The sequence below is a fragment of the Bacillus rossius genome, chromosome 18 (assembly GCF_032445375.1).
Source record: "Bacillus rossius redtenbacheri isolate Brsri chromosome 18, Brsri_v3, whole genome shotgun sequence".
Lineage (NCBI taxonomy): Eukaryota > Metazoa > Arthropoda > Insecta > Phasmatodea > Bacillidae > Bacillus > Bacillus rossius.
In genome coordinates, this window is record NC_086345.1 from 28,795,176 (window position 1) to 28,811,096 (window position 15,921).

Here is a 15,921-nt window from a genome sequence, read left to right on the forward strand (position 1 = left end):
CTAATCAACCGCTCACATGATTTCACTCCTTCTGCGGTGGCGTTAATACGTAAGTACCTTACCACTGCAGCCAAATACTCTGCTTCTATTGGTCGCATGAAGCAACGTAAATGGAAGAGCTCAGCATTGCCGAGCTATCCGTACGGGTCCGTATCCGTCTGCGTGCTATTGTAGAAACACTTCCATGAGATCCATCTCCTATTCCATGTTATTGCAGAGCGGGCCTAAAGGTTTCTACACAGACTACGTTCATAATAGTCTTAGAGCATAAAATGACTGTAGTACATGCACATGAAGTGCATATTTATTTAAAATTTTAGGCTTCAACAGCATGGTCTCCACTTCAACAGTGCTAGCAAAGATCTCTTGAGCAATAAAAAATTGCACGAATAAATAAAAATCATTTCCCAGAGATTTCTCCGCAAATAGGGAACACTAGATCTAGTTTCTGGGTTTGTGATAGAGAAAAAATTCGACCACCCAGATCATCTTTCCAAAAATGTTTTGTGGGCTTCAAGATTGTAATGGTTATTTCAGTATTGCAACCAAGTTCAAGTAGTAAAAATATAAAAACTTGTAAACATTCAAATATGGTGAATGAAAGCATTACTACCTTAAATCAATTAAAAATTGTCCCATTAAAATGTACAAATTATTATAAACGAATACCTTGATGTAGATCTACTTATAAATGACTCTGATTGTAATTTTGTACCAAATATTTGGCGTATAACGGAACACTAGCGAAGTAGGTAGTATGTGCAAAGTGAGTAATTTAAAGTTAATGTTCAGTTTTTGCCGAAATAATTATTCGGTAGAGGAAAGTTGTATTTTTGTACAGCTAGGTATACATAACAACTTAAAATGTAGACAGGATCTTTTGTCACTGAGCAGAGAAAAGGATATTGAGTGTTCAGCCATTGAAATAATTTTGGAAAACATAAAATATTTGCATTTTACAGATCTCCAGGTGGGGATTTTAATATATTTTTCCAACAGTTAAAAATAATGGATAATAAGATGTGGGATGCAGATAAAAATAATACAACACTATGTGAAGACCTTAATATAGAATTTCCCCGGTCACGAAAATCACCAGAACAATATAATACGTAGGAAACCTTACAAGAAAAGCAATACTTGCAAACCACATCAGCCGTTAATGACCACTGTAATTTTTATAGTTTTTTAAAAGTTGTACATTAAATAATACTGATTAGGTCTCTTGAGTCTTCAGTTTCTCACGATGGTCGTATAAGGCATACACTTGCAGGCAGCTTAGCACTGGTTGTAAAAATCTTGTAACTAACCATGAATTCTGTTGATTGAATGTTCAATAATTACAACGCCACCAAAATTGACTCAGTTCCAACTTCCTAACATCACTATTAAATGCATTATTTGTTAATTATACAGTTAAAAAAACAAAAGGCAAGTTTCCATACCACTGATAAGATAAGAAACAGGAAGCCCAAATAACATAGAACCTTGTGCACACACCTGAATACCTATTCTTGAAAAAAATAACTCTGATTATTTACTAAATTATGCTCCATTAAACCCTTCCTTCATCTTAAATAAGTAAAATAAAAATGGATTCTTGATCAATTTCCATGAAATTATAATGCTAATAACTTGACTGCAGGATAAATCAGTGGTAGAAGGGGTTTTATGATCACGTTATGTTCATTTAGGGTAACTTACATAAATTTAAAAAAATCCAAAAGAAAAAAAACTGCTTGTAACAGCACAATTTTTCACAGGATAATAAAAGGAATATTATTTTTAGATGCCAAGGAAAAAGTATTTCGTAGTTTTATTTTCCTCCCTTCCAAACAGTAGCTTCGCCACTCTTTTTTCCGGAGTCTCCAGAGAGACAATGTTATAAAGGACTCCATAAGGTGTTGTCTTGGATTGAAAGTATTTATTGTAAGCCCTCATCCTACCTGGGGACACATACAATGTGCAGAGCTTCAGAAATGCAACACGATTTGAAAATGTTCAACATATCCGAGCGGTGTCTGTTTACGAAAAGCATTTAAGATTACCCTGAGGGCAGATAAGTAGTTATGTTTTGTTACTTAGATTTTAACAAACTGTATATTTAGAATAGTGAAAATGGTAAAATTGTGTGTTTTAAGAATACTTTCTATGCTTGAACCATTAGGTACAGATTATTGAAAGCATGTAAGGGACTTGCATTACACATTTATAGCCTATTCATTTCTCCGACATATATAATGTTACGGTCGCCGCTCATACGCACGACGAGAAGACTGCGCGCCAGTCCAGAGTCGACACCGCGCTAGAAGCACCAGCGAGCATCACAACTATCATTCTGCCTCACCGACACAAATACACCCCTGACTAGACGGGCCCGTTGATAAGAGTGCAGTTTCTACTACTGAACAGTTAGGCTCGGGTGCAATATAAAATCAGCTGTAGATATTTGCTGTGTTTACGTTAGTGTACGATTGGTTACGAAAAGACATGAAATGGTCAAGAAAAATGCGTTAAATTTTATTTCCGGCAACCCGGCAGACTCAGTGAGAACGGTTGTTTGGTGCCCAAACCTCTCGCCTCCTGCCAAAACGATCCGAGTTCCAATTATTGCGGGATGGTTCACAATCGGGAGACGAGGCGAGGGGGTTCGCGTTCGGGAAATCAGGAAAAAGGGAAGTTGAATTGGTCAGGGAAAGTTAGGGATTTTACTTTAAATCACATGTTTGCTCTATCAACATTTGCTTTTCCAGAAATTTCTTGTTCTTGTTGATTGGCACTACCTGATTCGCTTACTTCTCACCTATAAGCTGGGCACCGTTGCCTTTAACAGTCGCAGAGGGGCGTGTCCGAACAACTGCGGTCCAATCATGAACACCGTGCGATGGCGTGAAGGTTTTTGCATCCTAGCTTGCGACCAAACGAATTTGCAAAATTTCCGTATATTTCTGGTTACCCTGTTCGTGACTGTTTTTTGGATCTTTTTTTTGTTTGCACTCTTCATTTTTTGGACAGGCACCGCTCCGAGAACACTCCAAGTGAATACGCGTGGGTGTTGCAGATCCTGTCGCGGGCCAAACCGGCGACGCACGCCGGCACGGCCGGCCACGGGAAGCCGCAGCACGGCGCAAAGCAGGCGCCCCGGCTGGAGGAGTTCCTGGCCGCGCGCGACTACACGGGCGCGCTCACCGTGCTGGAGGTGGGGGGAGGTGCTGAGGCGCGGGACCACCGGCGTCGGGCGCTCCGAGCCGCGGGCTGATGCGGAGGGACGGGGCGTGTGTGTGTGCAGTTCGGCGGCGGCAAGGGGGACCCGGAGACGGAGCTGTGGGTCGGCTACTGTGCCTTCCACCTGGGGGACTACCGGCGGGCCGCCTCCGTGTACGAGGCGCTGGGCCACTCCAAGAGCCCGGCCCCGCAGGTCGCCCTCAACCTCGCCTGCTGCTACTTCTTCCTCGGCATGTACCCGGAGGCCTACAGGGTACCTACGCTGCCTCGAAGCATTTTTTCATATAAGTTGACGCTTGCCTGCCCTCTCTGTATTAAATATCACGTTACTTTACGTTATAATTAAACCCAAAAACGAGTTTTAATAAGTTCAGAAGCAATTCAGGGAACAAGGTATTTCGGCAATAGGCCTACTCACGTAATATGCGGCGAGGAATCTGTGCGACATCGTAGGTTATAAACAAAGCTACGAACAATAGAATAATTCATTAAAGCAACCAACCATCTTCGCCCCTTTATTTTTTACGTTGCTATAACCACACACATTTACTTACTTCGGGATATGATAGTAAATATGGACGAGTTATGTACACAAATGGATATTTTTCTTTCGCCACAGCTGAATATGTACATTGGGACGCCATCTTGTGACCGGCGATCTACCAACTATATTTATATTTTATAAGAGTATAAAATTAAGTTGTGAAAGCAAGTTTAAATACTTTTTAATACATAGGCATACCAGGATGACAATCTTCAGCTTGATCTTGTGTGAAGGCAAGACGTGATGGATGCACCAAACGATATCGCGTTACAAATTCGATTGACGAAATTTTAAAGCCATATTATCGTTTGTAGTTCGTTAGCAGCTGCGAGCTCCACTAAGCGGATGGGTTTTGCCTAGGAGAAAAATAGGAAGTTTGCCAGACCTTACTCTATGACCGTGTGGCGGACATAGAGATGAAACAAAAACTCACGGTTTGTGTCTATGATCTACCTCCTATGATTTCCTGTTATAAATATTAATTTATCCCTTTTTCACTCCCTTGGGGATTGAATTTCATAATTACACGTAGTCTACATCACTCTCCAGCCCATTAACTATCTGTAAAAAATAAATCATCCATTGCTCTGTTTCTGCGTGAAAGAGGGACAGACAGACAAACACACTTTCGCGTTCATAATATAAGAGGGATTACGTCTCATCGAAGCATGCACACTTTGCAAGTTGGGGAAACTGGGGAAGAAGCCAGCCATGCTGTATTGTTATAAACCGTCCCAGCATTTGTGCCTGGAATGATTCTAAGCCCGAGCGCTTGCAGACTTTTGTTTCGGGGGGAGAAGGGGAGACAGTACTATTTTGCCCTCTGTTTGCTTTCAAATTATTTCCTGTTATTTGGCAAGAATGGGAGATTTTTTAAAGATTTTTAGGATATGGGGGAGGGCAAGGAATTTGGCCCCCCATAACTGCTTCTGCGTACGCCCTTGACCACGTGAAACCCTGGCAAATTGAAAGAGAGGATGGTAGGAACGGGATTGTGAGGCCTGTGTAATTCAAGCGATATATTGAAAGACTGATATATCAATGTCACGAAAATCACGGAATTCATGAAAAAGTAACGAAACTGAAGAACTTGTCACGAAAGTCGCGAAAAAGTCTCTAAAAAATAAACAGTGATGGTGCGAAAAGTTAAGAAACTTATTAATTTCAAGCAGTTTTCGTGCAAGCATGAATTTGGTTTTTTAGAAGCCTCACTACGTTTTGTAGTCTTCCGTTAAATACAAAGAGTTGGAGACTGTCCACTTAAAATCACGTGCAAATTAAACCATCTCCGAAAAAGGTATCAGCTTTATAAATTATAAAAAAAAAAAAATAAAAATCAGCACGATCCTGCGAACCTTGAATACGTTTCTTGTAATGTTAATTTTGCTCATTTGTATAAATAAAAGAGGTAAATATGTTCATTCGTTTAAAATGTTCAATCTGCGAAAGTTCTTCACCAATTGCTTTGGAATTTTGACATAACTTTGCATTTGAACATGCACATGTGTATGTACTATAGAGAAAGATAGAGAGATGCTTTGTGTATTGTGTACCTGCATCAAACTAATTTAAAAAAACAAAAAACAAGTAAAAACAGATTGAGGCCTCGCAAGGCAAGGAAAAATTAAAGTTAGTTTTTTTTATTACACCTTGTAATTATAAATTCTAACTTGCATACGTAAGTACACTAATTTTTTTTTGATTGCTGCTGCGGTCAGTCTCTCACATAAATGAAATAGTGTACTCAAAATTCTCTTTGAATTTAGAAGGGAAAAAAAAAATTAATGTAATTCTAGGCCAGCTACGGCTGTGGTTTCATTATTTCCTATGGGAGACTGCCGGGCACCAGATGTTTGCGTGGAGGAAACGAGGGAGTTGAAAGGGAGACCCGGACAGGGTGCACCTAGCTCGATAACACTCTGCCATTTTTGCCGTTTATAGTGTAATATTGTTGCCTTTTTTCACTACGTAGTGCTGAGCTGATCCACTGTAACCCTCTCCAACAAGACTGTGCCATACACCGTTCACAGTAGGAGTTCACCGACTGTGCTTTCATGTTGCTCCCATTGAAATTCATACAGTAAACTCCCTATTATCCGCGCATGCTACGAAAAAAAATACAGCACATAATGTGTAAATCTGTATTCTATTGCAAGTGAGCAAATTCGAACTCCACTGACGAGTGTACTGCGTGCAGTGTACGGTAAAACGCCCACAGGTCTTCTCGGAACTCACGTGGTATAGGCTGGCATGCGCTGCTATTTTTGCTTCCGTCGCGCTTTGTTACTGGTCGTACAGTTGAGCACTTTTATGTTTGCATTACTGAAATGTGTTGTATGTTAATTATTCAGTAATATACTAAAAAAATTTAGCTTCATTTAAAATAAATTTTTTTACTGTTAATTGTAACTTTTACTGTATATAAATGTTTAGATTTTTTCAGTTGAAATTAATTTTTCCTTTTTTTTTTTTTTGTGTGTTTCCCATTTTCGGCTCCGTGATTTTCGCCATCCGCGGTGGCCGTACCTCTTAATTTCGCGGATAATGGGGAGCGTACTGCACGTCCTAAACTGATACGTGTTTGTTCTGTCTTTTTGTTTTTTCGTGTTTTTGTTTCGTTTCAACCGTTCTGCTGGAATTTTTTTGGGCTCAATATTTTTCAGTGTCGTCATCATTTGAGTTTTTTTTTTTTTTTCGTTCTTTTTGTACATTTTTCTTTTGTTTTTCTTTGTTTGTTGACCATGTTCCTGTTACGGAATATTTTGTGGTGTTTATATCCTTGTTGACTACAGCAATTTTTTGCTTAAATGTGTCTCCTGCCATGAGAAATGATCTCCAACCCCCTTGTCACTGCTAGAGGCACAGTGGAGTACTAGGGCTGAGACACTGTAACACTTTTAAAAAGTGATGGGCCACACGGATAGAAACAGAGGCCGATCCAATTACGAATACATCTTTAGTTGGCCTGATAACCGATACAAAGCCAATTCAATACTTCTTGCAAATACGTAATCACAGTGCAAGTTTCCAGAAATTCAATATTTTAAGGAAAAATTAAGTGTCTTAGTAAAATTCTTCATTAAAAGTTTGTTGGTTGATGACTAAGAAAGCATTTTATTGCACAAAATTTGTGCACAGCACAATACTAATTTTGCCTTTGACTAATTAACAAACACAGCGTTCATGTATGCACTTAAATTGCAGAAAATTTTGAGAAAAAGATGCCTGCGGAACTATAAACAGGTAAATAGGAAATGTACTTTTTTTTTTGTCTCTTTTTGGGTATTTTTATTTATTTATTTATTTATTTTTTATTTATTAGTTTTTCTCCGACGGGAAAAAGTTCTTAGCAATGGGCGGTGTGTCCGAGAACTCACGTCGAGTCACGTCCTGAACTGTCGGGTGTTTGTCGGGGACCGTCTCGCGACGGGCAGGCGGCGGAGCAGGCGGAGGAGTGCGGACTGCGGACGCGCCTCATGTTCCACCTGGCGCACAAGCTGGGCGACGAGGCGCGCCTCATGCAGTTCCACCAACTGCTGGAGGACGTGACGGAGGACCAGCTGTGCCTGGCCGCCATCCACTACCTGCGCAGCCACTACCAGGAGGCCATCGACATCTACAAGAAGCTGCTGCTGGACCACCGGTGCGTGCGGGCCGCCCCCTCGCCTTCCCCCGGCGCTCCTCCGGGGACCAGAACAACAAATATATTATCTTTAAAAGATTTGTGCAATGGGAGTGCATGACTCGATGTAAGTTTTTGGACATACACCATCACTAAGAACTTTTTCTGTTGAAGAAAAACTAATAAATAAAATAAATAAAATAAAAATTGTTTGTTGACCATATTCCTGTTTCGGAATATTTTCTGGTGTTCATATCCTTGTTGACAACAGCAATTGTTTGCTTAATTTTGTGTGTTTTTTGTCTTTTTTGGGTATTTTTATTTATTTATTTTATTTATTAGTTTAACTTCAACAGAAAAAGTTCTTAGCAATGGCGTATGTCCAAAAACTTACATCAAGACAACAAATATAACCTCAACACGCGCATTCCAAAGACATTACCGTTACCACATCACTACTGACGCATGGTCCCGCAGTGGTAGCCGTAGGCGACGTGGCTTCTCACGCAGTAACGTACTGTTTTCACAAATGATTTACAAATTGTTTTTTCCGTAACTTTTTTTTTTTGTGCGGGGGAAGGGGGGGGGGAGTACATCTCCGTTATCCCTACCCTGCATCTACCATAGCCAGCATATATTCCTTCTATCCATTATCAGCACAGATTTACGTATTTCAAGATAGATTGATGTTCGTACAACAAATTTTTTTTTCTTGTGCCTACCGGTCAGTAGAGGATGGCGTTGGTCGTACCAAACTCGCAGAAGAAAAAGAAATGTTAAGTGTACCTTTAGCTGTGAAGGAAGACATAGTTTATGTTTCAATTGGTTCTTTTTTTTTTTTGTATGAAATAGGTAGATAAAAATTCACTTGTGTTCCTGTGAAAGTAGAAGTATTTGGGACATTTTCGAGTAAATTACAGCGTGATCACGCGGACAGGACTCCGCTGGACCGGTGTGTGTGAGCCGGTTAAGGCTCTTGCACCTGTACCTGCGACCAGGGCCTGTGGATCAAAATTTGTCGCTGCTTGCTTGTTTCCCCCCCCCCCCCCCTGAACGGCGCCGCGTGCGAGGCGTGAGTGCTGGCGGGAGTGGTGGTGGGGGAACCAGCGGGGTCGTCTCCTTGTGCACGCAGACCCGCCCCGTCCCGAATCCCTCTCCCCGTGACCTCAGGGCGAGCCTCGGGCCCGAGCAGCCGGGGCCCCGGCGAGGGGCGAGGCGCCGAGAGCGAGAGCGCCATCGATAAGGTGCCCATCTTCAGGTAACGCCTTCTTCCGACCGACACCTCCGCAGTCCAGGTAGTTGATTTGGACACCGAGTAGCGACTCCTGCCGTGAGAAACGATCTCGGACCCCTGGGTGCATTGTGCTGCTCCCTCGACACGGCTAGAGGCACGGTGGAGTACTGGGGCTGAGACACTGTAACACTTTTAAAAAGTGATGGGCCACACGGATAGAAACAGTCCGACCCAAATACGACTACATCTTTAGGTGGTCTGACAACTGATACGAAACCAATTCAATACCCTTTTGCAAATATGTTATCACAGTGCAAGTTTCCAGAAATTCAATATTTTAAGGAAAAAATTCAAGTGTCTTAGTAAAATTCTTCATTAAAAGTTTGTTTGTTGATGACTAAGAAAGCATTTTATTGCACAAAATTTGTGCACAGCACAATACCAATTTTGCCTTTGACTAATTAACAAACACAGCGTTCATGTATGCACTTAAATTGCAGACAATTTTGAGAAAAAGATGCCTACGGAACTATAAACAGGTAAATAGGAAAGATGTATCAGTTGGAAACTATAACATCGGAAATCCAGAAAATTGGAAATATATCAGTCGATGCTGTTACTAAAACGATTACATCGGTAAATCACTACTTTTAAAAGCACAATATCAGTAATCATGTTGATGATTGGGTCAAGACATCAAAAATAATTTGTAAAATACAGTAAAACCTCTTTCATGTGGCCCTCATTAAACCAGGCGAGATTTTTAGACATTTTATTTAAAGTTCACTTAAAAAATTTTATTTTATTTTTATTTATTTATTTATAGTTACGTTCCGTCGACCATGAATGAGCAATTGCTCAATGGTGTAGAACATGTCAGTATATACAATACAATACAAAATAAAAAATAAATCCATAACATAGTTAGCAAGAAGGTAACTGTAAGTATGCCAAATATTCGCATATTAGTGTGATTCAATGTACAGTTCCTGCAAAGATGGTAGAATTATGGCAATAAAATGTTTTTTATTGAGTTGAAGCAAACGCACCAGCTGAAAAACAAACATCATGGCGTGCTGGGAGCGTCAGTCGAACACATCTCCAGCGAACTATTGATGTTAGAGCATTCGTGTCACAGTGCTTCATGCAAACGCCATACGTGTTTGAAACAGAAGAAAGTGGACAAATTCATTTGTTAACAAACAATGTTGGAAATTATTTTTATATATATTTTTTTTAATGTCTCACAAACAATATAGGTAATGTATACTAGGTTATTTACTGTTACAAATCTTGGGTTTTTATCGTAATAGACGTTAAGTCTGCTTATTTAAGAATTTTGTTTTGCTCATGGCCCGGATGATCCGGATTTTTGATTGTCCGGATCGCCTTTGGTCCCACATAGTCTAGACAGATGAGGTTTAACTGTACGCATACTGTTATGCATGGCGGCACCAGTGGGGCAGGGACGGGAGTGCGAGCGCGGGGCTGTGCAGGGACTACCTGGCGCTGAACGTGTACGTGGCGCTGTGCTACTACAAGCTGGACTACTACGACGTGTCCCAGGAGGTGCTCCAGGTGTACCTGCAGGCGCACCCCGACTCGGCCGTCGCCATCAACCTCAAGGCCTGCAACCACTTCCGCCTCTACAACGGCAAGGCGGCCGAGAACGAGCTGCGGACCCTGCTGGTGAGGCGGCCCCGTGTCCCTTCATCGTCATCATCAATCATCCATCATCATCCATCATCCATCATCATCCATCATCATCCATCATCCATCATCATCCATCATCCATCATCATCCATCATCCATCATCATCCATCATCATCCATCATCCATCATCATCCATCATCCATCATCATCCATCATCATTCATCATCATTCATCATCATCCTTCATCATCCATCATCATCAATCACCATCCATCATCAATCACCATCCATCATCATCAATCAGCATCACCATCAATCACCATCCTTCATCATCTATCAGCATCACAATCACCATTCATCATCATCAATCACCATCAATCACCATCAATCATCATCAATCAGCATCACCATCAATCAGCATCACCATCCATCATCATCAATCACCATCCATTATCATCAATCAGCATCACCATCAATCACCATCCATCATCATCATTCATTATCATCCCTCAATCATCATCCATCATCAATCATTATCATCCATCAATTGCCATCCATCATCATCATCATCATCATCAATCATAATCCATATCAGTCATCATCAACTATCATCATCATCGCTGGTGCGATGGAACAGCCGGGCTGCTGGTTTCCGCCGAGCGAAGTAGAGCTGCGGAGAAACCAGGCTGGCCGGCAGCAGGGAAAAGTCAGGGGATTTCTTAAGCGGTCAAGGTCATGGAAGAAATTAATTTTTTTATTTGTACCAGTTCTTCGTATACATCAGCTCACACAAAAGAAGCATTGCAAGAGGGTGGAAGAAACACCCAGAAAGTCAGGTTGATTGATTAGCGAAGAATTATTGATGATGAATCACAGAACTAATGATAAAAAATTAACTGCGTTTACATCAGGACCACTGAGTGCCCACAATACATGCCCAGCCGTGACTGAACTTCCGGCCGCGGCTGAGTTTTCACAATTTTGGTAAAAATCATAGTATTATGTTCAGCTAAATACGGTATATATGTTATGTTTCATGTAGTATTTTAATAATAGATGCCTATTAGGTTGTGTTTTCCACGAGAAAGTGTTGTGCATGCCTCGGTGAAGTCACTGCCAGACCTCCCCCCCCCTCCTTCACCACCTAATGATGATACCTGCAACAGATTAATCTTAACTAAATTTTGAGATAATAAATTTAAATAAGATACAGTGCTGAATGCTGAATGTGAACAAAACAAAATTGCACATACATATTATATTTTAGAAGAAATTTAAACTTTTTATTTGTAAGATGGAAAAGTTCACAAATTTTAAGTATTCATTTGAGAATATGTGTATTAAATTATTACTCTTTCCTGTTCGCCAAGTTGCAATCAGTTTCAACTTTTGAAGCTAACACAAAAATACTGTCCCGTGACATAGATAAGAGTATCAGTTCAAGCACAGATTCACTGGTGAATTCGAGATCGAACAGCTACGTCAGGGTGTCTCGCTAGAGGTGCGGTTGAGGGGCGAAGCGCACGGACGAAATGGACCGGCGGGGCACCCGGAGAGAGAGAGAGCCCACCGTATCGCTGAACAGCTACTTCAGGGTCTCGTTAGAGGTACAGTGAGGGGCGAAGCGCACGTACGAAATGGACCGGCGGGGCACCCGGAGAGAGAGAGAGCCCACCGTATCGCTGAACAGCTACTTCAGGGTCTCGTTAGAGGTACAGTGAGGGGCGAAGCACGGAAGAAATGGACTGGCGGGGCACCCAGAGAGCCCAGAGAGAGCCCACCGGCTCGCGGAAACGTCTGCCAAGTTTCCCACTTGGGGGAGAAATAATCCATCATGCGTCCTCGCCGGGAACGGAGCTCGGAGACGGGCGACGTGAACGCTTGTTCAGTTAGCACTTGACACGCAGCTCTGCCCGGATAACGGGTTCGCTTTGATGGCCGTGCGCAGGACCAGAGCTCGTCGTCGTTCAGCTTCGGGCGGGACCTGGTGCGGCACAACCAGGTGGTGTTCCGCGGCGGCGAGGCGGCCCTGCAGGTGCTGCCGGCGTTAGTCGACGTTGTCCCGGAGGCGCGGCTCAACCTCGTCATCTACTACCTGCGCCAGGTGGGGGGTCCGCGTCCTGGGCCGTCGGGCAGGTCTGGATGAACCGTGACGTAGGGGAGGCTTTCGTGCCCCGGTCTGCCGATCCTCCCTGTTATCCGCGCACGCTACGAACAAATACAGCACACAATGTAAATCTGTATTCTATTTCAAGTGAGCAAATTCAGCCCAACTGACGAGTGTACTTGCGTGCAGTGTACGGTAAAACGCCCACAGGCCTTCTCGGAACTCACGCAGTAGGCTGGCATGAGTTGATATTTTTGTTTCTATTCTTACGGTTGAGCACTTTTATGTTTACGTAACTGAAATGTATTGTACGTTAATTATTCGGTAAAATACTAAAATTTTAGCTTCATTTAAAAAAATTTTTTACTGTTGATTGTAACTTTTACTGTACGTAAATGTTAAGATTTTTTTTTAAGTTGAAATTAATGTTTCCTTTTTTTTTGTTTCCCATTCTCGGCTCTTTTGCGTATCTTCCGCGATTTTCACCATCCGCGGTGGCCCTGCCACTTTATTTCGCGGATAATCGGGAGTGTACTGTATCTCGAATATTTTATTAAATTAAATAATAACTTTAATACAGTTTTTATATTAGTATAGAATACTGAGTATTTATTTATTTATTTATTTATTTATTTTTAAATTTTGATTGTATTTGTGCTTTACCAACATATTTATAATTTCACTCCATTTCTTATGTTATTTTAATTCTATTAATTATTTACATGGAAAATTAAAGTTAGTTTTTTATTGCACGAAGTAATTGTTAACTTCTAGCGCACGTACGTAAGTACACGCACCTATTTTTTTTTTAAATTTGCTGCTCTTAAATTAAATGTAGATAACGGTCAGTCTCTTACATAAATGAAATAGTGTATGCAAGATTCTCTTTGAATTTAAAAAAAAAAAAAAATTTATGTAATTCTAGGCCAGCTATGGCTGGGTTTTCATTATTTATTATAGGAGACTGCGAAAAGGCTAATTTATTTGTTTTGAAAAGTCAGGGAAATATTGTGACTTCTCTCTCTCTCAACGTAGATCTACTTGATGTAAGATAGGTAGATATACGTTACACGATAGTTTATTTTCTGCTGATCGGTAGGTACTGTTTGAACGACAATATATTTTTTTTTCGTTCCCATCAGTCGGTAAGAGGGTAGCATGAGTGCTACCCCAACTCTCAAAATTTTAAAAAGTCGGCCATTTAAGTGGTGAATATAAACTAAACATATGTTTTTTTTTTTTTTTTTTTTTTTTTCGTTCTTTGGTTGACGGGATTCATATGCGTTTGTTTCCGTGAAAGTGTGACTTGGAATATTATAATTTTTTTGTGGCGAACGACGGGGAAGATGTTTTGCACGAGTAGTTTTCCTGGAACTAATGCTGACTGTTGACAGTGGGCGTGGGACCGCTAGGGTGGGGCCGGGACCCCACGCTCGCTGACCCTGGCCGTGCCCCCCGCAGGACGACATCCACGAGGCCTACGCGCTCATCAAGGACCTGGAGCCCGTCGTGCCGCAGGAGTACATCCTGAAGGCCGTCGTCAACGCGGCCCTCGGACAGGAGATCGGCTCTGTGAGATCCGCCCCCCCTTCCCCGGGCGCTTCCCCGGTGCACGGCTTCTTCCAGAGCGAGTCTTGATGATGTTCGCAGGCCTTCACGGGCCATCGTCTGAAGTAGCTTGGCTTCTGGGTTGTTGGCCGCGGTCCTCGGCGAATAGTTCACCCGACTTTTCCGGTCGACAACATCAGGGAGCAGTTACCTACTCAGTAGCAAATAATTCACCGACGTTTCCGGTCGAAATTGCAGTAGCCATCGTCTGGGAGCAGTTACCCACTCAGTAGCAAATAATTCACACCGACTTTTCCGGTCGACGTTGCAGTAGCCATCATCAGGGAGCAGTTACCTACTCAGTACTCAGCACTACTACCTACCGAGTAGGTAACTGCTCCCTGATGGACGGCGACTGCAACGTCTGACCGGAAACGTCGGTGTGAATTATTCGCCCGAGGACTGCAGCTACAACCCGGAAGCCGAGCTACTTCTTTGAGCACTCGCCAGAGATGGGTAACATCTAACCTCTGGTAACGAGCAAACTTGTGTTCTCCTGTTGCAAGCGTCTTGATTCGAACTGCCGTCACCCAGTCTGTGGAAACGGATGGTGTTTTAGTTAATTGTCATACACGCTATAAAATGGCGTATGCATGGCTCTGTTTTAATTTTACAAGAACTAAAGAACTAGGCCAGCTAAGATGTTCTAAACTAGATTTTCTTTATTCTAGAAAATTGCAAAATATGTAGATTATTCATTTAAAAATTTGTCAGAGAAATTTGAAATTCGGGTCATGGAAAGTCAAGGAATTATTACTACAGATTTATGTTGTCACCTTTACCCTGCCTCACAAGATTGGCATCCTTGTGGTTTGGAGCCCACGGTAAATGTTAGGGAAGTGGTCGAGTGGTAGTACGACAATATGGGAAACTCTGGCCAATATGCATCGGCGAAGCGTGAGACACTTTACTGCATTGCTTTCTAGCTATTTTCCACTCCATGCCGCTAGATGCCACTATTATACTAGTCTCACACACTTTAAAGAAATGTAGTGGTACTCCATGCCGCTAGGTTTGCCGACATCACTTGTCTTGAGTATTTATTACCAGTTTTCCTTTGTTACAATCTTACAATGCTTGGTAACGTCTCTCACCACTCACCGGGGAACGACAGTTTCATTTCTGGGGAACATTTACTGCGAGCGGGGAAACTGGCGGACGTTGCAGCGAGCTGGCGTGTTTTCTCGGAGTGCTCCTGTTTCCTTCCACTCATTCGTTCCTTCAGTGCTCCGTTCTCTCTCGTTGCATCAGGCCTCGTCGCCTGCAATGACTCCAGTATCGGCAAGACGTCTGGTCTCACAAACTTAATGACCATCGCTGCAAGTGCAGACATAAATGTTATTTATTCATTTTTAAAATTCACTAAGCATCCTCGCTGGTCAGCTATTCTGACGACGACTTTGTGTGCGCTCTTCGCGGCGAGTGGAAAGTAAATGATACTCCACGGCCATCAACAAGTATATATCCTGGCAGGGTCATTGGCGAAAACTTGTGTAGCATGGTGTGTAGTCTGTACTTGAGATCTGTTTCAATTGCAATTTATTTGTATAACATTCACGGGCAATATGAACACTGCTTGCTCAGGTTCGAAGGTTTTTCCATCAGCGTAAACATTTGGTTCGAATCCCAGCATTGTACCTCTGGGTTCCTTGTTTCCGATATCGGGGACACGTTGAGCTTAGATCCATCCACTCGCTTGTCCAGAGTGTAGGCCGGGGCTGTGCAGTCCCAGGTGACAGGTCCCTGGTGTGACGGGCGCACACAAATGAGACGCGACACGATTGCGACGGTAGTTGACTTCTGTGCATTTACTTAAAAGCAGTGCACACAGGATCAGGCGCGACATGACGCCCACAAAAACTTGCGATCAGGCGCGAGGCGACAACGTGGAACGACTGCTCCGACTTGTTCGCAAACGGACTGTCTTGA

General features: G+C 42.3%; 1 protein-coding gene across 7 annotated transcripts in view; it reads left to right on the forward strand.

The window, feature by feature from the left end:
* The window catches only part of LOC134541425 (intraflagellar transport protein 56), a 50,366-nt gene that overhangs the window by 865 nt on the left and 33,580 nt on the right, over window positions 1-15,921 (forward strand). For 3 of the 7 annotated variants that reach the window (XR_010076633.1, XR_010076635.1, XM_063384869.1), the window contains exons 2-7: window positions 3,062-3,199; window positions 3,290-3,478; window positions 7,204-7,412; window positions 10,122-10,314; window positions 12,226-12,381; window positions 13,846-13,956. Coding sequence is in view for 5 of the 7 variants with exons in the window: in XM_063384869.1 (XP_063240939.1) it covers window positions 3,062-3,199; window positions 3,290-3,478; window positions 7,204-7,412; window positions 10,122-10,314; window positions 12,226-12,381; window positions 13,846-13,956 (996 nt within the window). In the remaining 2 variants the exon portion in view is untranslated. Of the gene's footprint in view, window positions 1-3,061; window positions 3,200-3,289; window positions 3,479-7,203; window positions 7,413-8,523; window positions 8,650-10,121; window positions 10,315-12,225; window positions 12,382-13,845; window positions 13,957-15,921 lie in introns of all 7 variants that reach the window. The other 4 variants (XM_063384867.1, XM_063384868.1, XM_063384870.1 and 1 more) reach the window with 3 other exon arrangements.